Source organism: Pseudorasbora parva, chromosome 8 (assembly GCF_024679245.1).
Source record: "Pseudorasbora parva isolate DD20220531a chromosome 8, ASM2467924v1, whole genome shotgun sequence".
Taxonomy (NCBI): Eukaryota; Metazoa; Chordata; class Actinopteri; order Cypriniformes; family Gobionidae; genus Pseudorasbora; species Pseudorasbora parva.
In genome coordinates this window covers 831,442-856,309 of record NC_090179.1, presented here as the reverse complement: position 1 = coordinate 856,309, position 24,868 = coordinate 831,442, and the positions used below count along the sequence as shown (strand labels likewise).

Here is a 24,868-nt window from a genome sequence, read left to right as displayed (position 1 = left end):
ACGTGATCACAAGGAAACATGACTTCTTCTTTTTTTAATCGGACAATTTCGTATTTCCTGGTGTATATTTATATATTTTTTCTTGTATTGATCAGTGTTATGAGTGCTCTTATCACAATTAAATGCGTGTATATAAAACTTACGTTGTTTTTTTTTTACATGCGGATGTGCATTGGGAACGCGATTCAAACACTCATAACTTATTCAGCGATTCTTTTGAAGTCATTCATTTTATTTCCCCATGAAACAATACCTCATATGTTACACAAAACCATTAAATTAGTTTAATGCAGTTTATCAAACTGCAGTTTATGCCTTAAATCACATGACCTGCTGCTGGACATGACATCATTTCCTTGGAGGGAAAGCAACTCCAAGAACAAAGTAAGTGTCAGTCATACATTTTTCTCTCTTTTAACATTTTTTTTTTGAAGACTCTTATGCTGTAAAACATAGCATGTCCATCTTGTTGTGTTCATTTATACTGGGCATGAAAAAATTTATTTCCTTCCCAATCTTCTGCTAGCATTATACATTACATGGGTGGGCAAATTTTCTCAGCCACATGTTTGGTCTGAATTTTAGGTTAAACTAGCCTGAGCTTGACCAGTGTGTTTCCCCCTGATAAATAGACACTCTAGCTCCTACAACCTTGTTGAAAAAACAGCATGCGGGTTAGGTATGTTTTCAAGCATGACAGCTGGTTTGAGCAGATCCTTAACTGGTTTAAGCGGGCCCTTAGCTGGCTTGAGCTGGTCCTTGGCTGGTCTAAACTGGTCCTTAGCTGGTTTAAGATGGTCCTCTGTTTTAAGATGGTCCTTCGCTGGTTTAAGCCAGTCCTCAGCTGGTTTGAGCTGGTTTAAACTGGTCCTTAGCTGGTTTGAGCTGGCCCTCTGTTTTAAGATGGTCCTTCTCTGGCCTTGAGCTGGTCCTTGGCTGGTTTGAGCTGGTCCTTAGCTGGTTTAAGATGGTCCTTAGCTGGTTTAAAATGGTCCTTCACTGGTTTAAGATGGTCCCAAGAAAATAGCTCCATCTTAAACCAGCTCATGATCAACTAAGGGCCAGCGTAAACCAGCTCAAACAAGCTGCCATGCTTCAAAATATAACCAGCATGCTGTTTTTTTGTTTTGTTTTGTTTTTTCAACAGGAAAGACAAAAACAAAAAAAACATCAACAAACATGGGCCTAAGTTGATTGTTGAAGTTGATAATTTTCCACCAATAGTCTCTACAATCAATTTAGGCTTAAGATGCTTTTGGGAAACGCAGCCCTGCTCAGTCCAAAATCCACCTAAGCAGGAATGACCATCTATGGGAACATTGACCTGTTGCACCTCATCCATCACTGTATGTGTCTGTGTGAACCAGACCTTCCTCACAAACAAACAAACCAACCCTTTGGTTTAATACTCACACACTGCTCTGGGTGTTTTAGTGTGACGCTACAGTGATATGGCACAAACACAGCACAAAACATTATCTTGGGAGTAAACAATCTGTGTCGTCAATGTCACTGCATCATCTTATTCTTTTATAACTTAACAAAAGCCAGCTCGTTTTTGACACCCTCTTCCAGCAGACGCACAAACATCAGTGTTATCAATGGATTGAGGAATTCTGAGATGTTTTGGGTCTAAATCACGATCTTATTTATGTCTGAAATATGAAATGAAAACATTCATGTTCCTGTGTGTAAATGTTCTCGTGACTGAGCTCGATCAGAGCAGATTTCTAAGGCTTGATATCACTGCTCTTGTAAACAGCCCAAGTTCATCTTCTCTCGCAGTACTTTTGGATCTGTAGAGGGAAATCTTTTAGTAAGTCATGAATAACGTGTAGCTTTTGGGTCATTCGGTCAACTCGTCCCAGGATCAAATTAGATTATGTTCATATTTTGTTTCTGTAAAAAGACAAACATAAATAGTGATGAAAGACAAAAGATTAAATGTCACTGATGTGTGTTTTGTAGAGGAGGATCAAAATGGCTATTTTTACCTGAGATTGGTAGATCAGTGAAATCTGATGACTTTATCAATCTCTTTTTTTATTATGCCAAAGGTGACCATTCAACAATGGGGGGAAAGCACTTCTTGTCGCCTTGCCTTTACCTCAAGTAGTATAATGTATATCCCTTTTAGATTCTGGTTCTTAACAAACTTTTACTTTGGTTTCTCAATTTTAAAGGCCCTTGATGGTTCAGTCCCAGAGATATGGGGATCCCAGTGTCCCAAATTGTTGAATTTGAGCTATTTTCAATAGTCAAGAACCAAATGTAGGCCAGTTTTTAAACAGCTGATAGTTATTGTGTTTAAAGAAGACTCTGAAGAACAAATTACACTGAAACTTGAAATGTATCTAGTTTCCCTCAATCAAAATCTGAGTGCCAAAACTACTCCAAAACAGATTTATGAAGTTTACGTCCTTAATTTAGAAAGTGCTAAAGAGATTTTAATATCATTTTTAGATTAGTGTGCTTGTCTTTTTATTTGTACTCTTCATTTGTAAGGCTCTGTGTGTTTAATCTCATAGGGCTGCCAATGCAGTAATGTGTAGACTTTACAAGACTGTGTATTTGAACTCTTCAGAAGTTGGTAAACTGGACAAAATCTCTTCTTCCAAATATCTCTGAAACTGATTCAAACTGATTATTATAAATGTTAATGGTTATAAAGGTCATGGGCCTCAACTATTTCAGTGGATTTTTGTTATCAGAGTTATGTTTTATACAATTATTTTCATAGGGGTAAACAAGATGATTTATTCTTCAGATATTCGTCTTTAAATTAATATGTCTCAGCTGTGTGCGAAGTGAGCTACATTTGGTTATCGATCACTGTTGAATTTGACCGATTGTCAATTTGAATGTGGAGCTGCTCTGAGATCCCTGTATGTCTGGGAGAACTGTATAGGAAGCCGTGAAAATGAAGATTTCAAAAGGATACTTAATACCTTTTGAGTTACAGGAATGACAACTTACGGAAAATATTATTTATGGCACTCAGAGAAGAATGTAATGAAATATAAAAAGCTGTGCAAAGTGACTCCCATTTGGTTTTTGACCACTGAACTTTATTAGTTTCCTCACGGTGACACATAAAGATCTCCATATCGCTGGCACTGAACCATTGAGAGCCTTTAAAATGGAGATGACACAATAAAAGTTTGAGAACCAGAATCTAAAAGTATCTTAAGGTATATTTTATACTACATGAGTAACAGGCATTTAAACATAGCCTAATAATACACAAAAAGTGCTTAATAATTCCCATTTTTGAACGGTCACCGTTGGCATATAAAGCAACAGATTGATAAAGTCTTCAGATTTCACTAGATCTACCAATCTGTGTGAAAATAAAATAATGAGGCTGCCGTCTGTCTTACATTTATTAGTCATTTTTACACCCCTCCGTTTGGCTCCAAATCTCAGGTGAAAATTGTCATTTTGACCCTCATCTACAAAACAGTGGATTACTTAAAATATTAACAAAATCAAAAACTTGAGCTGGGAAGTTTGTGAACAGTGTTTGTTTTGAGACAGAATAACCCTGTTGAATGAAATGGCTGTTTCTTGCGGAGCCTTTGGCTTGGACGTGGTGCTGTTTGTTATTTCGTCCAGCCAGAGACGGGATGAGACGAGGCTGGGCTCATCTGGAAAGCGTCAGCTCCCACTCGTGTTGTGCAACCAGCTTTATAAACAGCAGCATTCTTCACAGGACTGAGGATCATGGAGATGTTCTTCCTGCTTTTCTCTCTGGCTGAGCTCAGTCCGGCTCTATCCGTCTCTCAGGAGCCTCCGCCGGCGTTCAGACGGCCCACAGATCCAGCGCCGCAAAACCAGCAGACACAAGTGTTCAGATCAGTGGTAAGACTGAGCTACCATCTGTGTAAGGCTTTAACTTTTCTTAGAGTTTCTAAGAGTGAGTGAGTGTTTCTCCGGTTCTCTGGCGTGAAAATCTTCAGCGTTGTTAACTCGGCGTCATCTAAACGCAGATCTCTCGACTGCTTAACCCAAACCTCAGTTACTGGTTTTAGAAATGCGGTCACAAACACAGGCAGCTGACCTGTATCAGGCGATGATTTCAGACACAACTGAGGAAGTGTAACGCTCTAATAAACTGCAACACAACAGACCGGTTATAGTGAAGCCAATATTCAGCTACAACAGAATTTCTTGCTACGTACATGGAGGAGAAAACGGACCGCTAACCACGACTTCCAGAAGGCATTTTAATTATTTTAGCATACTGGAACGTACAGGATTGTGGGATATCATAGGCAGAGAAGGACACATCTATGCTGCCTTTAAAAAAACGACCAGTCTCCGCTTGTAGAAATGAAAGCGAAATATCAACGTTATGTAATTAAGTAAAACCTACTCCACTTTTCTGATACTGGTGTAATAATTATTAAGGTTGCTTTATTCACTGTTTCATCATAGCTTTTGTTTTTTGGTTTAGTAAATTGCCATTTTGTGACATATGGAGATCATTTGTTACTCAGATCCATTGAACGTTACCGTCAGTGTATTGTTTTCAGGACTCTCTGTTCAGGTGCCGCGTAACTTGTATTATGTAGATATCGTGTTATTAACTTAGATGTTTCTAAGTAAAGCATACACTTTAAAAGTGTGGCTTAATTTATTTAGTGTTATGTTGTTTGAGTAAAAAGTATTGCAAAGTAAACTACACAGAAATAACTAGATACATTAAATTGACTAAAAAACTAAATTGAAGTTTATTTTACATGCAAATGTTCTTTCAACAGGCAGAAAAATGAAATGGTGTGTACAAAGACTAGTCTTGTTTGATCTATTTAATATAATTCATATTTTTGAAGTAAATCAAGCAGATAAAACCTGTGGGACTTGCACTGAATCCACCAGACGCTTGCATTACTGGTCTACAGCAGCACCTACTGGCAGACTGTGCACTTGTTTTTTAATCTTATTTTATAATTATTTTATTTTAAGGTGATAGTTACAGTAATATAACTAGTACTACATGAACTTACTACAGAGTTAAGGTTTAGTTTAGGGTGAGTTAATTGTGCATGATTTACTGTAATATAGAAAGTACATGTAATGTCAAACTCTCCTTTTTTTATTATTGTGCACAGGAATTACATGGCTTGTTTGATAGAAAGTACATTTAAAAAAAAGATTAATTGAACTAAACAAAAAAAGAAAGTCTGTATGTTTAACATTTTGCATTTTGCATATACAGTTAGCCAAAATATAATTTCCAGTCACCTGTGAAGTGAATACCGTTGATTTTATCATAAGACCAAATATTAAGGTCTGGGTAGATTAAATGGTAAGCAAATAATTAGTTCTCATAAAAAAAATTAAAAAACATGTTGGATGCAGGAGAGATGGACAGAAATAGAGATCTGAGCAACTTTGACAAGGGTCAAGATTGTTTTGGCAAGGTGACTGGGTCAGAGTATCTGCCGATACAGCAAGGCGTGTGTGTGTGTGTGTGTGTGTGTGTGTGTGTGTGTGTGTGGCTCCTAGTCAGCAGTGGTGAGGGTTTACCAGCAGTGTTTGAGGAGGAACCAACCATAAACCGGCGACTGCGTGTTGGGCACCTAAGGCTCATTGGTGCACGAGGGTAATGAAGTAGTAGTTCAAATGACTCCATACGCAATTGGATAGTCCTTCAACCAATCAGAGCACAAGAGGTGTGATCAACGGGCATTGACCCATCGCTTCTCTATCTGTTATCGTGTTAAACCCGCCAATAGCGTGCCAGGTGGATAAGCCAGTCAGTGATTGGTTCCTCCAAAAGTGTAGCCTAGAAATCTAGACGCACCCTAGCGGCAGCAAATCTATCTGCACCCGAGTGTCGTCTAGCAACTCTCAATACCCTTCTGAGCTGTAATCGCCTAACTCTTGCTGGGCCAATCACATCGTGTATAGAGTCGGCGGGCGGGGCCATAATGACGACGGCCAAGTTGCGTTTGCGTGCTTCTAGTAAACACAGAAACTGGGAAGAAGTTTGAAAGACAGCGTTTATCCGCCCCTCGGATTGAGCGGTCTATGGTGAGTTTCCAGACCAAACATCTGGATGTGGCTCTGGCTTGTCAGACTAGCAAAAGTGTAACAGAAGCAGTAGAAGTTAACGTACAGGATTCCAGACTGGCGAAATCAAATCACCAACAGATCAGGCTGGGGTTACCCAGTCCTAGGGACCAACATAATATCAGGTCATAATGTTATGCCTGATCGGTGTCTATGGCTCATGTTTCATATTGAAAACAAGTCTAAGGGAATCTTCCCACCCATATTATGGTTTGTTTAACGGCTAGGGTTAGGTGAGGTGTTCCCAATGGTGCGTTTCTCAGCAGTTTTAAAATGACGAGTTGTGTATGGGACTCAAACAGATCAGCATTTTATATTAATTATCACATTTGCTGTACAAAGACATTTACAGTGCATGAGCAAAGTGTCCAGAGCCGGCCTCTGCAGACACACACGCCGCAGCTCGTCAAATCCCTTCTCCTGAGGACCTGATGGCTTGGTATAAACATCCGCAGGAAGTCCGTGATCTGAGCTTGTGTGTGTGTGTGTGTGTGTAAAGTGTGCTCAGTTCTTCCACTTGCTCTTCTTGGCGGGCAGCTGTCCCGTGGCCTCCAGGTGTTTGTTGACCAGATCGTCCTGTACGGAGGCCAGGCAGGGCTGATATCTGCTGTAGTCCATGGTGTACTCGCCTTTACCCTGAACACAACACACACACACACACACAATCAATCACATGCCTTACCGCAACCACACTTTCCCCACAGAATAACATCAGAATAAGGGAAATGCTTTACAATAAGGTTCATCAGTTAACATCGGCTAAAAAGAACTGCACATCAAGCATTGATTTATCTTTGTTAATGTTCATTTTAACATGAACTAATACATTATTCAAATCTTGTTGGGCCAGTTGTTCAAAATGTTTAATCTGGATCAGAATGGTCTGGATCTGGACATCCCATGTTTTATCCAGGATCAGGTCATCCATCTTACTTCTGTGCCGGTTTTTCAAAGCAAAACTGGATTGGATCACTCTGCTGCAGACACACACTTCTGCAGATTACCAAACCCGCATTACTAGTGCTCTACGGAGTCCCTGAAGGGACATAGTGATGGAAATCTTTATTTTTTTTAATCTTTTGCGTTCTCTCTGAAAAGTTTCACATAGCGTTCGCTCACGAATATCTTTTTGGGGATTATTTTATGGGGGCAAGATCATTATTTTATTTTTACTCTACTGAATAGCTTTACTGGTAGCCTATGTCTACTTTATCACTGTTACAATGGTGTGCAAAGTCAAGTGCAAAATATAAATAATAAAAGTGTATATACACTAAATTATTTTAAAGTTTTACTACATTTCCTTGCTGGAATTCATCTTGAAATTGGGATCAGGATAATCCAGTTTTTTCTGATCAAAGTCATCCAAATCCTGCTGACAGGTTTTGAACAGCACAAACTGAAGGTTTGATCCAGATTAAAACTAGGATTGGAGTCTGTGATCTAATCTGATTTCAGATTCCTTCTTTCCCTTTTGAACAACCCTTTTTCAAGATTTGATCCAATCCGATAACCAAAATCCGATCAGCTGACCTCTGAACAACTGGCCCGTTAACATTAGTCAATGCACCGTGAACTAACACGAACAGCTGGATTTATATGAACAAAGATGAACAAATACTGTAACACATGTACTGCTCATGGTTAGTTAATACATGAACTAATGAAACTATCATAAAGTCTGAGCAGAATAACAATCATTCATGTTCACTTTAAACTGTCCAGTGGGACAGTGAGAAGTGTGTGTGTGTGTGTGTGTGTGTGTGTGTTACCTCGGTGCAGGAGCGCAGCTCTGTTGAGTATCCAAACATGTCATTGAGCGGGATCTGAAACACCAGGAGGAGACATTAGCTCGTGCCATCACAATCTCACACACAACTACAGAAGCACTGTATAATATATGGTGTGTATATATGTACCACACACACACACACAAGCTCCCGTTACTACTGTACAATGCATCTGAATGTTTTACATTTAAAGGCTTTTTGGTTGCAATTTTCAATAATCTCTTCCTGTAAAGACGGGAAATACAGACCTTAATTTGGTCATTTTCACAGTATCATTGTTACTTGTAATAACAGTAACGGATGCCTAATTACATGCAGCGAACCCTAGAGTATGTACATGTAGTTAATTCATATCACCCAGTACTTATATAATAAATATATAATTACACTGTAACAATAGCCGCGTTTCCATTACCCTTCAAAATACGCAAATTGAAATAGCGAATTGAAAATACGCCCAATGGAAACGCGGCAATTTCGCAAAAACTTTTTTGCGATATATGGGAGTTGTTACGCTCTCATGAGGTGGTTTTTCAGGCAATTCGAAAAAGGACATTTTTGCAAAACTGCAATGGAAACGTTTTTCCGCATTTACAGGTGCGGTGACGCATTGCTGCAACATAGGGCACATATAGCCTATTATATTTCCCACTCAATTGTCGTAATAACAATTTAAGATTATATTATAGCTATAGCTTCAGCCTTACTCAAATGCCGAGGAAACAGGCCAGCTACGCACGTCAATCCAGACGATCTTGGTTTGCTTCTTATTTAATGTACAGGCAATTAATTGATGAAATATCGATTCAAATAAAAATACAATTTATACCAAACTAAATCATTTTTTTAAGAAAGACTTTCTAGAAAATAAAACTCGAAGTGGTCAGAATCATGTGACTGCCCATCTCAAACATATTGCGATTCTTACTCATGCTGCTCACTTTTCATAATCAAAATATAAAGTAAAATAATAATATTAAAAGCTAATGTTTAGGCCTAAACGTAGCCTATTTAGTTTCGTAGTCAGGCTATGTTTTCTTTAACCCACGGCCGATAAAAGCGCCGACGTTTTCTCATTTTTTCCTTCTTCCTTTAAGACAGCGGAAACAACTCACAATACTTTAAGCTCTACAGATGAGTTCAAGACATAATTATAAACTGTCTACTTTTATTTGTGGACTCAGGGAACTAATTGTTTAGCATGCACTCACGCCAAACGCGGTCTTCATTTTTTCTTTTCCAAAGCATTTCTAAATTCAGTTAATATGTCCAACAAATGAAATGTCTAGCCAAAATAAAGTAAGTATTAAAAACCAAAAACACATTTGAGTTACCATGCAAATTCAAACATTTCGCTCTTCTCTATAGCCTATAATTAGATTTATAAGGTAATGCAAAAACTGCCTTATGTGAAGCTTATGATTGTTGATTATTATATCTAAAAATAAATAACTGAATGGAGGCTAGTAGCTGGGCTCGGTTGGTAACCTTTACAATGTGGCCTGAGTAAGGACTCCCTATATTAGCAGCATTATCTTTAAGAAACTTTTAGTTACTGTATAATTAAATTAATTTAAGGACAGACATTTTTTTTTCAATAAACAGAAAATATAGAAATAAATAAAGCAATTTTTGTAAAACTGCTGTACCGAAATCGTACCGAACCGCCAGATTTGTGTACCGTTACATAGAGCCCTGCGATTGGTCGGGTACCTGCATAAGAGTGGCTAAAACAGGTGGATCGTGACATCTTAAATCTTAAATTCACGGACAGGGATGCGGGCAGATAATTAACTCCTTGCGGGCGGGTAGTAGCGTTTACATGTCATATCCTATCTGTGCCACATGAGAGGGAGGAATCGGAATTGAGTCACTTTCTGCATGAGTGTAAACGGGGCCTTTATGTGGCGATGTGGAGCGATGCGACTCACATCAGCGTAGAGCGTGAAGTATCCGTCCGCCCCGTCCTGTCCCGTGATCACGCCGTGCCTCCGGTTGACCCCTGCGATGACGGCCCCCTGGAACTCACTCGGAGCCACGATCTCCACACACATCACGGGCTCCAGGATCACCACACTGGCCTTCTCCAGCGCTGCACACACGGGACACTAATGTCAAACTAGGCCCAGGCCCCTCCGATTGAGGAAGAGAGGAAGCTTTGGAGGTCATACCCTGTTTGACAGCGCCCTCTCCTGCCCGGATGAAGGAGATCTCGTTCGAGTCCACCATGTGATTCGCTCCATCCTCCAGCACGAAACGCACTCCGGATATCTTGTGTCCCGTCAGAGGACCCTTCTCACACGCTTCTCTGAAGCCCTGAGGACAGAGGAACAAGACGGATTTAATCAGTGCCAAAAACGGCCATTCTGTCATCATTAGGGGCTTTTACATTGTTACAGTTTTTTACAGCTCCTAGAACTAGGCGGAAGTACCTGTTGTTGTTTTTTTGGCGTGCTCGCACCACAGGAACTGGGAACCATTTTAGTTCTAGGAAAGCCTTTTGGGAATGAGCTACCAGTGATGCAAGTTTACGCTGATTGGTCCACCAAAGTGTTTTTTCACGCAGCTGGCCGGCGTTTTCAATTGTTTTCAATGAGAGCGCCGCGTTTTTAGAAAGCCTGGAGAGTAACGAGGCGTTGAGCGAGTATTTCACGCTTAAACGTTGAGTGCTCTGCGCTTTTTACTGGTCGCCGAGAGTTGATGAATGTTCAACTTTGAGTAAAACGCAGCGCTCATCACTGTCACTCTTCACTCAGCCGTCCAATCACAGTGGAGAAGGGGCGGGACTAATACAACACCGACCAGCCGCCACATTCTGCGTGTCGTCATCAGATGAAAACAAGCAATAATAACGGAACAAAATGATTTAAAACAAAAGCCAGAGCAAATACTTTACATTGGATCTGCAATTTTAAAAGAACCTATACAGAAACAAACTACCTGTGAATTTAGAAAGACTTCTGTGGATTTTCTGTATCATAACAAGCAAAGAGTCTCAACTGAAGAAAAAAAACGCTGCCTGCCAAAACGCTGTCAAGCGCTCACAGCGGGGCGTTTTCAGCAGAGCGCCTAGCGTTTCAGCTGGATAAACACGCTTTGGTGGACACACGGCCTTACTCTCCAAATTCATGTAGAAACAACTTAAAAGCCCCATTCGCACGGGACTAGCATTCTCTGGGGACCTCTGGTGATTTGTAATAATTGCAGAGAATGTCTGTGATCTTAATCCCGTGCGAATCGGCCATGTCTGTCATTTGTAGTAAAAAGTAAAAATTCCCCCGCAAATGACCTACCATATGTCGCCGCACACCGAGGTCCTGAGATAATAGTAGTCCGTGATTTGGCCAGGATTAGGCGGATCGTATATCATCTTTGCAAGTTTCTTTTTTCCTGTGAGCATTTCTATCTTTATCTTTCACGAAGAATAAAGTCTGCATTCATAATGCGCACCGTTATGAATTCCTGTGCAGCCGCGCCCACACGGATTATACTTTCACTTTAGAATGAGCATCAATTTAGGAGTAATCTGACTGAATGTTTAATATTAACATCAATACTGCTCTTAATGAAAAACAGTACAGTACAATGAAGAGCTCGTTTAAATAGGCGCTTTTACATTTAGCTTTGAAACTGAATCTACCGCCGTATATTGTCAGCTTCTCACTCGTGATGAATGAAATCCGACTCCTGCCGCTGGTCTGAGCTCTAACTGAACGAAATTATGTTTATTAATTACTATAAAATAATCAAAACGATATCGATGCCTGTTTATGATTTCATACAGCTATCTATAACAAAGTCTTGACATCATATCCGGGAGAAGTCAGTAAATTCGAGTAAAATCACAGGCTTTGCTCATCCCGTGCGAATGCGACACGCAAAACTCAGATGTGGGGGAGTCATTTCTAAATCACACAGGTCCCAGATAATACTAATCCCGTGCGAATAGCTTATGAGAGTATAATTTAAAGGGGGGATAAATTGAGAATTTCCCTTGAGCTTTTGATATTTAAAGGTCATGGTAATATAAGGATATCCTGTAAGTTTCAGAGCTGAAAACCTCATTGTTAATCAAAGAAAAGCTTTTATAGCGCACACACACACACACACACACAGACTTACAAAGCCCATCTCACTACAGTGGCTCTACAATCATTTTATTAAGCCACGAGAATAGTTTTGAATCGACGAATTAATGACAGAATGACATTTTTGGTTGAACTAACTGAAATGAGGCACTGTAATCTGCCCTCTGGCTCTGATCTGGTTCGGTGGGAATTCATAATCACATGCTGACGCTGAAACCCACAGTGGATGGAGTTCAGGGACTCACCTTCTCCACGGCGGGCACAAACTGTTTGGGGATGTTGGTCCCGATGGTCTCGTCACTGAACTCCAGTTTGGTGTTGTTCTCCGAGTCCAGCGGCTCCAGTACGCCGACCACTTTACCGTACTGCCCCGAGCCTCCAGACTGCTTCTTATGGGTGAAGTCAAACCTGCAACACGCAGCAAAACACACCAGTGCCGGATTATTATACTGATATAAAAATGACAGGACTAAGCTGTACTTTTTTGGTTTTTAAGGACTATAATCAGAGATCTCACTGCAAAAAAAGCTTTTCTCACTTAGTATTTTTGTCTCGTTTCAAGTCAAAATATCTAAAAATTCTTAAATGAAGAAACATTTACTAGACAAGTAAAAATTATTTTCGTTTTGGGAAAAGTAACTCAATTAAGAGTTTTTGCTTAAAATAAGCTAAATATTCTGCCAGTGGGAAAAGAAAAATAATAATCTTAAATATTCTAGTTTTCTGTTTGAATTAAGATTATTTTTCTTACCCCACTGGTAGATTATTTAGCTTATTTTAAGCAAAAACTCTTATGAGTTATTTTTGATTTTTATTTTGATTCTTGTCTAGTAAATACTTCTTGTTTTAAGAATTTTTAGATGTTTGGACTAGAAAAAAGACAAAAATACTGAGGAAGAAGAGCATTTTTTTGCAGTGTATTCTGTCTCAGGGCAGGCGAAGGAGACCACGGGCTTCAGGTACAGGCCAAATGCTCAAACAGAAACAGATTAGCTTATAACCCTTGTCTATGGGGCACAGGGTAAATTAAATTAAATCGCTAGTTAATATCACTAACAAGGCTCAGAATAACCTCACACTAATACGGTAGCATCACGAGGGTCCCAACATGCAAACCAATATTGTGATGACTAAAATTGAGTTCTGCAATATCTGCATTATTGAATTTTATATTGTTGTTTTATCGGTGAAAAACAATATTCACACAGACACAAACCACTAAATGCATATAAACTTTAGTGGAAAACTTCTTGCAATAAACATCATGAATGTACGTGACTGAAATGTTTGGTTGCATTAATAGTTCCTCTGATTGAAAAGAGAAAAACTTTTTGTTCTTTAATGCAAACTGTGTAACATTGAATCTGCTGAGAATCCAGACGCAGTGTCTCTTTAAAAGAGGGCGGGGCTACTGCACAACACAGGAAGTGCAAGCCTCGTCTCTAACTAGCGGCTTCTACATATCTGCTTCTGTGTTTACAACTGAACATTTCTTCATCTCCTCGTTTTGACAGCGATCACATGCTCTGCCAGTTGCGTAACAGACTGTATAAAGAGGCTCAGAGTCCACACACACACACACACACCCAGTGAGTCAGGCGTGTCTCAGTCCTGTTTGTTTCTGACTCTCAGACCCCGAGGAGCGTGGAAATGGCCACAGGAGATCTGGAGCCCACTCACTATCCTGCTCGGCGGGCGGCTCAGGTGGCCCTGCATTACCTGAACATCCACCACGGCTCGCCCTTCAGAGTGTTCGGCCTGCAGCAGGTGCACAAGGCCAGGGCGGAGGTGAGGCTCCTCACACACAGGGCTGGGACACACACACTGCAAAAATGCTCTCCTTATTTAGTATTTTTTCTTGTTTCCAGTCCATATATTTAAATGTTCTTAAATCAAGATGCATTAGATCAGTAAAATGATAGAAGATATTTTTTCTTGTTTTCTGGGGGAAAATATCTAAATTAAGATTATTTTCCTCACCCCATTGGCAGATCATTTTGCCTGTTTTAAGCAAAAACTCTCTTCAGTTAGATTTGATCTTCAACAAAACAAGAACAAATATCTAATGTGGTTTTACTGATCTAGTAAATGCATCTTGATTTAAGAATTGTTAGATATTTAGACTGGAAACGAGACAACATGACTGAGGAAGAAGAGCATGTTTTGCGGTGTGAAGGTGTGCTCTTGGATCAGGGTGTTTGCTAAAGGTCTGCTTGTGTTGACAGGACGTGGGCACAGGAGGCAGGAAGTACAGCCTGGATTTCTCTGTGACGGACCACGGCAGTTCGGTACGTTTCTCTTTTGTTCATATCCTTCACAAATCTGGTGTAAAACCAGTCAACACACTCTGACTGCAAAAAATGCTCCTCTTACTCAGTCATGTTGTCTTGTTTCTAGTCTAAATATCTAACAATTCTTAAATCAAGATGCATATACAACCCCAAATCAGAAAAAGTTGGGACAGTATGGAATGTGCAAATAAAATAAAAAAGAAGTGATTTCTAAAATTACTTTGACTTGTATTTCATTGCAGACAATATAAACACAGAATATTACATGTTTTGTCTGGTCAACTTAATGTCATTTGTAAATATGCATCCTTTCCTGTCATTCAGACCTGCAACACATTTCAAAAAAAGTTGGGACAGTAAAGCATTTACCACTTTGAAATGTTGCCATTCCTTTTCACAACACTTAAAAGACGTTTAGGGACTGAAGACACCAAGTGATGAAGTGTTTCAGGTGTAATTTTGTCCCATTCTTCCTGCAAACAAGTCTTAAGGTGGGCAACAGTACGGGGTCTTCGTTGTCGCATTTTGCGCTTCAAAATGTGGCACACATTCTCTATTGGAGGCAGGTCGGGACTGCAGGCAGGCCAGTCAAGTACCCGTACCCTCTTCCTCCGCAGCCAGGACTTTGTAATGTGTGCAGAATGTGGTTTTGCATTGTCTTGTTGAAATATGCATGGACGTCCCTGGAAAAGATATCTTCTTGAAGGCAGCATATTATGCTCCAAAATCTCTATGTACTTTTCAGCATTAATGGTGCCTTCACAGAAGTGCAAGTTACCTTTGCCAAGGGCACTGGCACAACCCCATCCCATGACAGACCCTGGCTTTTGGACTTGTTGCTGGTAACAGTCTGGATGATCCTTTTCTTCTTTGGTCCGGAGCACACGGCGGCCATTCCTCCCAAAAAAAATACCTGAAATACTGATTCATCTGACCACAGTACACATTTCCACTGTGTGATGGTCCATCCCAGATGCTTCCGAGCCCAGAGAAGTCGACGGCGCTTCTGGACACTGTTAACATAAGGCTTCCTTTTGGCACAGTACAGTTTTAACTGGCATTTGTGGATGAAACTACGTATTGTGGTACTTGACAAAGGTTTGCCAAAGTAGTCCCGAGCCCATGTGGTGATATCGCTTATAGATGAATGACGATTCTTGATGCAGTGCCGCCTGAGGGATCGGAGATCACGGTTGTTCAGCTTAGGCTTGCGGCCTTGTCCTTTACGCACTGAAATTCCTCCAGATTCCTTGAATCTTGTAATTATGTTATGCACTGTTGAATGTGAAATATCCAAATCTCTTCCTATCTTTCTTTGAGGAACATTGTTTTTAAACATTTCAATAATTTTCTCACGTATTTGTTGGCAAACTGGCGATCCTCGGCCCATCTTTGCTCCTAAAGGATTAGATCTTTCTTGGATGCTGCTTTTGTACCAAATCATAATTTCAATCACCTGTTGACATCACCTGTTTCAAATGACATCATTATTTAACCCTTTTGCCTCATTACTAGCCCTAAATTGCTCCTGTCCCAACTTTTTTTTAAATGTGTTGCAGGTCTGAATGACAGGAAAGGATGCATATTTACAAATGACATGAAGTGGACCAGACAAAACTTTTGTGTTCATATTGTCTGCAATGAAATACAAGTCAAAATAAATTTAGAAATCACTACTTTCTTTTTTTATTTGCGTTTTCCAAACTGTCCCAACTTTCTCTGATTTGGGGTTGTACTAGATCAGTAAAACCACATTAGATATTTGTTCTTTTTTTGTTGAAGATCAAATCTAAATGAAGTGAGTTTTTGTTTGAAAAATAATCTTCTTTCTGATTGAAATCTTGTTTCTTGTTTCCGTCCCCAACAGAATAAAAAATTTTCCTCACCCCATTGGCAGATCATTTTGCCTGTTATAAGCAAAAACTCTCTTCAGTTAGATTTGATCTTCAACAAAACAAGAACAAATATCTAATGTGGTTTTACTGATCTAGTAAATGCATCTTGATTTAAGAATTGTTAGATATTTGAACTGGAAACGAGAAAAAAAAAATTAAATAAAGAGAGCATTTTTTGCAATGGCCCAAGGAAGAGCTCCAATTTTTTGATGCTAAATCGATGCATACACCTCCTCAGGTGAAGTTGTGTCAGTAGCTGCTTTTCCACAGTCGGGCCGGTGTGAGCCACGAGCCAGCTGGGCTAATAGCCTTAGACCTGTAGCACTGAGCCCAAAATCACACTGTGTTTCCACCGTCGGGCTAAAACACGCCGTAACACGCCTCTCTGAGCAATGCCACACACACCCATCATCTCCCCAACAAATGGGTGTTTTATCAGAAAACTAATCCGAAGAAATCACTGGAAACTAGCAAGATCGCAAACCCAACACGATGAAAGCGGCCAGTTGCTGGTATTTTTGCCGTTTACTTAGTTTAAAAACCCAAGCATCGATGTTTTACAACAATAAATTATACATTGATCATAATTCATTTTTGTCAAGATGAACAGTAAACACCACTTTATTTCTGTGGGACTAATGTGTTGCATTGCCTTTGCTCTGTGCAAACTGTGGTAGCAACTTCCTGACTACCAACAAATGATTACATGCAAAAAAAAGTTTTTTTTTCTTTTACAATGGAGGTGACATTATTATTATTATTCTCACTCCTGAGCTATCAAGCAGAGTCTGAAGCGGTTCAGTCTCCTCCTTAGCAAGAGCTTGCTTTGCTCTGATTGGTTAAACGCCTCAGACTGTTGTGATTGGTCGACCGCTTACAGCGCGTGTCGGAAACCGAAGACATTGCAATGCAAGTCTATGTTATGCAACGTGTATGTTGCTAATCAAAAATATTCCATCATTAGCCAAGTGCTTTCCAGCATTCTGACAGATAACAAGTATTGCATCTGCTTTAGAAACATGCCGGAAAAGCCACAGACAGTGTGATACTAACGTGAGATTAAAACACCAAGCGTTTTATTATTTTCCTGACGGATAAAGACATTATATAGCGTCCAGCCCATTCAGTCAAACTGACGGATCAGGATTATTTCCGTTATATTTCATTTTTCAGTCATTCGGAGTGGCAGTTCCCAAACCGGAAATCATATTTTAAAACACAGTTGACCCGTTCAGAAGAAGGTGGATATTCTCCAAATTGTGTATTATATAAACTGAATAAACAACAATTCACCTACTCAGCTCAAAAGGACATTCAGAAATATGATGTTGTTAAATGGGTAATGCACTAAATGTTCATCGACTGCCAAAAGTTTCCATCCTCTTTTTCTACTGTTTTGTTATCAACAAATTGAATGTGTAAAACACTTCTCCATTCAGTTGGTCATCTATTTTTTAATTTAGTCTAAGTCTTAGTCCTGTGTCAAATGTGCTTTTTAGTTTGTATCATATTTAGTCAACCTTGTCCTGTTTTATTTAGTATTCCCTCAACCTGACAACAACATTTTTATTCTTGAAACTATATTTTTAGTCTTGTCTTTTTTCCTCATCAATATTGATATAGTCACCGTTATCGTTTAAGGACGTTTGTCTCGTCTCGTCTTAGTCATAGAAAAAAGGTTGTCAACAAACATTGTCATTTTCATAAACAAAATGAACACTAAATTCAATATACAGTTTAATAATAAGGTTGCTAATGAAAGCAACGTCACGAGCGTGGACACTTTTGGCTAATTCTGTCATGTGACACCACATTTATTTGCGTTAAAGGCCATATGCTGATTTCACGTGCTCTCTAAATTATCCTACATACAAGTTTCCTAGGTAAAAATTGCACATGAAAGCCCTCCAATTTTAAAATTTTAATGGGGTGAGCTCGAAATCACAACTCCAGAAGTGTGAATTATCAAATTACAGCATGTGAAGGCAGCATTATTCTTGACAAAGAGTTTCCAAACTAGTTCTTGACATTTGAAGTATCGACTCGCTACAGTTAAACGGAAAAAGATTGTCGACATTTGCAAAAAATTACCAATAATCGGTTGGTAATGAGCTCTCAAAGTGCACCAAATTGAAATATTTAACCTTAAAATTTATGAAATTGTCTTGCGGTGGAGCATACCCCCCTAGAGGGACAGACGTACACCCAACATAGTTTTACAAAATCTTGTGGGAAACACTGATCATTTATGGACTTTACCAACAAAGTAAAACTGTTTAAAGTCAGTAAAACTGTTATTGCCAAATTAAAATATCCTTTGACAAACTACATTTTGTATTTCGGGGCCTTAATGCATGAGATTGAGTGCGTTGCCTGAAGCCCAGGTTTTCAATCAACGCGCTCTCTGTGTGTGTGTGTGTGTGTGTGTGTGTGTGTGTGTGTGTGTGTGTGTGTGTCAGGGCTCAGTGCTGCAGTGCTCAGCGGACGTGTTGTTCCCCAGGACGGAGCGCCACAGTCCTCCTGAGGTCCAGCTGCACTGTGAGGATCTGCAGCAGTTTAGCAGCTCGCCGGAGGAGCAAGCTTTCTACCAGAAACACATCCACCCCGACAGCGCCGTCTCTGCGCTCGACATACCAGGTGTGACCCACACACACGCATGCACGCACACACACACAATGCTGAACAGCAGCTCACTCCTCCTGTGTTTGCAGACAGCTATGGGAACATCAGTCAGGACATGAAGCCGTTTTGGCATCTGGCCCGTGTGGCGGCGTCAGTCATCATGCTGAGAGAGTCCAGCGAGAGCACAGAGTTTAACATGGCACAGGTGGCCAGCGTCAGCCAACAGGTCAGTTTGGACACGCTGAACATCTCATCCTCTTTAGGCTTCTGCCGCTTATTCATTGTGTCAAGTTAGGGGTGTAACGGTATACAAAACCGATGGTTCGGTACGTACCTCGGAAAACTACATATAAAAATGCAGTGGTTTACTGAACGAATTGTGTACGTCCCCACGTCCTTAAATGAATTCAAGTAAAACTAACTCTAATGCTGTAACGTGTAAACTATATAGGGAGCCCTTACATTACTATAATAAAGTTTAACAACAGAGCCCAAATTTAGCTGCTATTTATTTTTAGATATAATGATCAACACTCAAATAACACATTGTGTGAAAAACATGTAAACTTCACGAGGCGGTTTTTGATAAGGAATATATAGGCTAATATAGTGAATATATAGGCTAATATAGTGAATATATAGGCTAATATAGTGAATATATAGGCTAATATAATGAATATATAGGCTAATATAGTGAATGTATAGGCTGATATAGTGAATATATAGGCTAATATAGTGAATATATAGGCTAATATAGTGAATATATAGGCTAAGATAGTGAATATATAGACTAATGTAGTGAATATATAGACTAATGTAGTGAATATATAGGCTGATATAGTGAATATATAGGCTGATATAGTGAATATAAAGGCTGATATAGTGAATATATAGGCTGATATAGTGAATATATAGGCTGATATAGTGAATATATAGGTTAATATAGTGAATGTATAGGCTAATATAGTGAATGTATAGGCTGATATAGTGAATATATAGGCTGATATAGTGAATATATGGGCTAATATAGTGAATATATAGGCTAATATAGTGAATGTATAGGCTAATATAGTGAATGTATAGGCTGATATAGTGAATATATAGGCTGATATAGTGAATATATAGGCTGATATAGTGAATATATAGGCTAATATAGTGAATATATAGGCTGATATAGTGAATATATAGGCTAATATAGTGAATATATAGGCTGATATAGTGAATATATAGGCTGATATAGTGAATATATAGGCTAATATAGTGAATATATAGGCTAATATAGTGAATATATAGGCTAATATAGTGAATATATAGGCTAATATAGTGAATGTATAGGCTAATATAGTGAATGTATAGGCTGATATAGTGAATATATAGGCTAATATAGTGAATATATAGGCTAATATAGTGAATGTATAGGCTAATATAGTGAATATATAGGCTAAGATAGTGAATATATAGACTAATGTAGTGAATATATAGGCTGATATAGTGAATATATAGGCTGATATAGTGAATATATAGGCTGATATAGTGAATATATAGGCTGATATAGTGAATGTATAGGCTAATATAGTGAATGTATAGGCTGATATAGTGAATATATAGGCTGATATAGTGAATATATAGGCTGATATAGTGAATATATAGGCTAATATAGTGAATATATAGGCTAATATAGTGAATATATAGGCTGATATAGTGAATATATAGGCTGATATAGTGAATATATAGGCTAATATAGTGAATATATAGGCTGATATAGTGAATATATAGGCTGATATAGTGAATATATAGGCTGATATAGTGAATATATAGACTAATGTAGTGAATATATAGGCTAATGTAGTGAATATATAGGCTAATGTAGTGAATATATAGGCTGATGTAGTGAATATATAGGCTGATATAATGAATATATAGGCTGATATAGTGAACATATAGGCTAATATAGTGAACATATAGGCTAATATAGTGAATATATAGGCTAATATAATGAATATATAGGCTAATATAGTGAACATATAGGCTAATATAGTGAATATATAGGCTAATATAATGAATATATAGGCTAATATAGTGAATATATAGGCTAATATAATGAACGTATAGGCTAATATAGTGAACGTATAGGTTAATATAGTGAATGTATAGGCTAATATAATGAACATATAGGCTAATATAATGAATATATAGGCTAATATAATGAATATATAGGCTAATATAATGAACATATAGGCTAACATAATGAACATATAGGCTAATATAATGAATATATAGGCTAATATAATGAATATATAGGCTAATATAATGAACATATAGGCTAATATAATGAACATATAGGCTAATATAATGAACATATAGGCTAATATAATGAACATATAGGCTAACATAATGAATATATAGGCTAATATAATGAATATATAGGCTAATATAATGAATATATAGGCTAATATAATGAACATATAGGCTAATATAATTAACATATAGGCTAATATAATGAATATATAGGCTAATATAATGAACATATAGGCTAATATAATTAACATATAGGCTAATATAATGAATATATAGGCTGATATAATGAATATAAAGGCTGATATAGTGAATATATAGGCTGATATAGTGAATATATAGGCTGATATAGTGAATATATAGGCTGATATAGTGAATATATAGGCTGATATAGTGAATATATAGGCTGATATAGTGAATATATAGGCTGATATAATGAATATATAGGCTAATATAATGAATATATAGGCTGATATAATGAATATATAGGCTAATTTCTCTATATAGGACTGTGGACAAGTAAATGTGATGCTACGTGATATTGATTATTAAAATAGCGTCAAAACATTTATAATTTGAATTTTATGATAAAATGGACAAAATACTTAATATGTTTGTGTGTGAACTCAGATTTAAGTAAGATCCACATTGCATTGCAGAACCATTCAGTACACACATGCTCCAGAAAGTCCTGCACCGAAACGGTTCGGTACATACAGTATTGTTCAAAATAATAGCAGTACAATGTGACTAACCAGAATAATCAAGGTTTTTCGTATATTTTTTATTGCTATGTGGCAAACAAGTTACCAGTAGGTTCAGTAGATTGTCAGAAAACAAACAAGACCCAGCATTCATGATATGCACGCTCTTAAGGCTGTGCAATTGGGCAATTAGTTGAATTAGTTGAAAGGGGTGTGTTCAAAAAAATAGCAGTGTGGCATTCAATCACTGAGGTCATCAATTTTGTGAAGAAACAGGTGTGAATCAGGTGGCCCCTATTTAAGGATGAAGCCAACACTTGTTGAACATGCATTTGAAAGCTGAGGAAAATGGGTCGTTCAAGACATTGTTCAGAAGAACAGCGTACTTTGATTAAAAAGTTGATTAGAGAGGGGAAAACCTATAAAGAGGTGCAAAAAATGATAGGCTGTTCAGCTAAAATGATCTCCAATGCCTTAAAATGGAGAGCAAAACCAGAGAGACGTGGAAGAAAACGGAAGACAACCATCAAAATGGATAGAAGAATAACCAGAATGGCAAAGGCTCAGCCAATGATCACCTCCAGGATGATCAAAGACAGTCTGGAGTTACCTGTAAGTACTGTGACAGTTAGAAGACGTCTGTGTGAAGCTAATCTATTTTCAAGAATCCCCCGCAAAGTCCCTCTGTTAAAAAAAAGGCATGTGCAGAAGAGGTTACAATTTGCCAAAGAACACATCAACTGGCCTAAAGAGAAATGGAGGAACATTTTGTGGACTGATGAGAGTAAAATTGTTCTTTTTGGGTCCAAGGGCCACAGGCAGTTTGTGAGACGACCCCCAAACTCTGAATTCAAGCCACAGTACACAGTGAAGACAGTGAAGCGTGGAGGTGCAAGCATCATGATATGGGCATGTTTCTCCTACTATGGTGTTGGGCCTATTTATCGCATACCAGGGATCATGGATCAGTTTGCATATGTTAAAATACTTGAAGAGGTCATGTTGCCCTATGCTGAAGAGGACATGCCCTTGAAACGGTTGTTTCAACAAGACAATGACCCAAAACACACTAGTAAACGGGCAAAGTCTTGGTTCCAAACCAACAAAATTAATGTTATGGAGTGGCCAGCCCAATCTCCAGACCTTAATCCAATTGAGAACTTGTGGGGTGATATCAAAAATGCTGTTTCTGAAGCAAAACCAAGAAATGTGAATGAATTGTGGAATGTTGTTAAAGAATCATGGAGTGGAATAACAGCTGAGAGGTGCCACAAGTTGGTTGACTCCATGCCACACAGATGTCAAGCAGTTTTAAAAAACTGTGGTCATACAACTAAATATTAGTTTAGTGATTCACAGGATTGCTAAATCCCAGAAGAAAAATGTTTGTACAAAATAGTTTTGAGTTTGTACAGTCAAAGGTAGACACTGCTATTTTTTTGAACACACCCCTTTCAACTAATTGCCCAATTGCACAGCCTTAAGAGCGTGCATATCATGAATGCTGGGTCTTGTTTGTTTTCTGAGAATCTACTGAACCTACTGGTAACTTGTTTGCCACGTAGCAATCAAAAATATACTAAAAACCTTGATTATTCTGGTTAGTCACATTGTACTGCTATTATTTTGAACAAGACTGTGCGTCTACCATTATACCCCCATTGTGTCTGAATACAAGTGCAGATGTGTCCAAACGTCAGTGTTTTAAATGATTGATGCATAACGTCTGTATCTCAGGAGACGAGCGAGAAGCAGCTGAGGCTGAAGTATCACGTTCTTCTTCATGACATCGTCTCTCAGGTAACACAGAAACGCAGATCATTGTATCGCAGCACTCAAGCAAAGTCACGTCTCAAAGAACAAGAAAAGTGTGTTGATGACACGCAACATCTGTTTTATAGGAGATCATTCACTGGAAGCTGTTATCATCCTGGTCTCCTGATGGGGGCGTCAGAGTGCTGCAGACAGAGTGGCAGCCGAAATGCCCTCATGCTACCAAACCGCCAACGGCAAACTGAGCTCTCTCTCTCACACACACACACACACACACACACACACACACACACACACATGGTCGGATCATGCATCAACACTAATAAACAAATAAAGAGACAAATCAAGCTGGCTGCAGTTCATTGATCAAAGAAACCCCATGATTCTGACCTCACTGGTGTACATACGCTGACCAGGCGTAACATTATAACCACCTTCCTAATATTGTGTTGGTCCCACTTTTACTGCCAAAACAGCCACACACAACCTGCTTTCTGGAACACCCCCATGAAGGGAATTAAACCAAATCATTCTGATCAAACATTTGATGCCAAGATCAAATGTCAAGATCAAGTGGCTAAGATGCCACTCCTCAGGCCACTTCATCTATCAATCACAGCCTTGATGCAACGCGATTCATATGAGGTTTCTGAGGGATTTATTCAGTCAATGTGTTTCTTTTGTAGTAGGGTTAAATCAAAACGAAAATATGATGAAAAATGTTTGTTGACAATCTTTTTTTCCCATGACTAAGACGAGACAAAGACAAGATTACACAAACGTCCTAAAAAGGATCCGATGTTTTACTTAAACTTTACAATCTGGCAACCATATGCAAAATACTCTCTCTTGCGGATGATCTGAAAACACCAATAAGCAAGTAATGGCAAGTTCATTTAATAGAAAAACATTAAAGTAATGTGGAATTTCTTTTAAATTTCTAAAGAAGTTTCTTAATTTCATTAGGCCTATATGATAAATAGCCAATAAATCATTAAACTAGATGAGGTCAAATAAACATACGTAGGGGTCGACTGGTTTCTCATGATTTGTGCTTGTAGGTGAAAGTGCAAAAACTGATGAAATGTAAAAATACATTTCTCAAATGACAACAGTTGTTGTGCTTATAATTTTGAGCAAAACAATCGGTATTATCAATGAAGCATGACAAAAACAGGACAAGGTTGACTAAATATGATACAAACTTAAAGTGCATTTGGCAAGGGACTAATAGCTGACGAAATGAACACTACACAACACTACATTAAAACGTTTGCTATGAGCATCTTGTTGTGCATATTTTTAACGTAATATATCCCAAAATGCACTTAA

The 24,868-nt window shown here is 38.5% G+C and overlaps 2 protein-coding genes across 4 annotated transcripts in view; one reads left to right on the top strand and one right to left on the bottom strand.

Moving 5' to 3' along the window:
• Positions 1-118: 118 nt before the first annotated feature.
• Positions 119-24,693, top strand: lxn (latexin). 3 transcript variants are annotated; one of them, XM_067449925.1, is made up of 8 exons: positions 119-384; positions 3,713-3,861; positions 13,589-13,744; positions 14,182-14,244; positions 18,602-18,779; positions 18,854-18,990; positions 23,501-23,563; positions 23,665-24,693. In XM_067449925.1, the coding sequence occupies exons 2-8, from the start codon at positions 3,724-3,726 to the stop codon at positions 23,779-23,781; spliced, it is 852 nt and encodes a 283-aa protein (XP_067306026.1). In that variant the 5' UTR covers positions 119-384; positions 3,713-3,723; the 3' UTR covers positions 23,782-24,693. The 3 variants fall into 3 exon arrangements, with proteins under 3 accessions (XP_067306026.1, XP_067306027.1, XP_067306028.1); XM_067449926.1 differs by lacking the exon at positions 3,713-3,861; XM_067449927.1 differs by lacking the exons at positions 119-384; positions 3,713-3,861 and adding an exon at positions 7,861-7,981 and having other exon boundaries at positions 23,665-24,692.
• The window catches only part of gfm1 (G elongation factor, mitochondrial 1), a 48,689-nt gene continuing 28,898 nt past the window's right edge, over positions 5,078-24,868 (bottom strand). Inside the window, exons 14-18 of the mRNA XM_067449918.1 lie at positions 12,202-12,364; positions 10,040-10,184; positions 9,800-9,960; positions 7,851-7,904; positions 5,078-6,714 (exon numbers count right to left, since the gene is read on the bottom strand). Coding sequence (XP_067306019.1) covers positions 6,583-6,714; positions 7,851-7,904; positions 9,800-9,960; positions 10,040-10,184; positions 12,202-12,364 — 655 coding nt within the window. The 3' untranslated portion in view covers positions 5,078-6,582. The remainder of the gene's footprint in view (positions 6,715-7,850; positions 7,905-9,799; positions 9,961-10,039; positions 10,185-12,201; positions 12,365-24,868) is intronic.

Bases quoted from the DNA above. Each gene is read 5' to 3' on its own strand.
- lxn (XM_067449925.1), top strand. From the start codon at position 3,724: ATGGAGATGTTCTTCCTGCTTTTCTCTCTGGCTGAGCTCAGTCCGGCT. The intron at 3,862-13,588 runs GTAAGACTGAGC...TCTGACTCTCAG, and splicing joins CACAAGTGTTCAGATCAGTG to ACCCCGAGGAGCGTGGAAAT. The intron at 18,991-23,500 runs GTCAGTTTGGAC...TCTGTATCTCAG, and splicing joins TGGCCAGCGTCAGCCAACAG to GAGACGAGCGAGAAGCAGCT.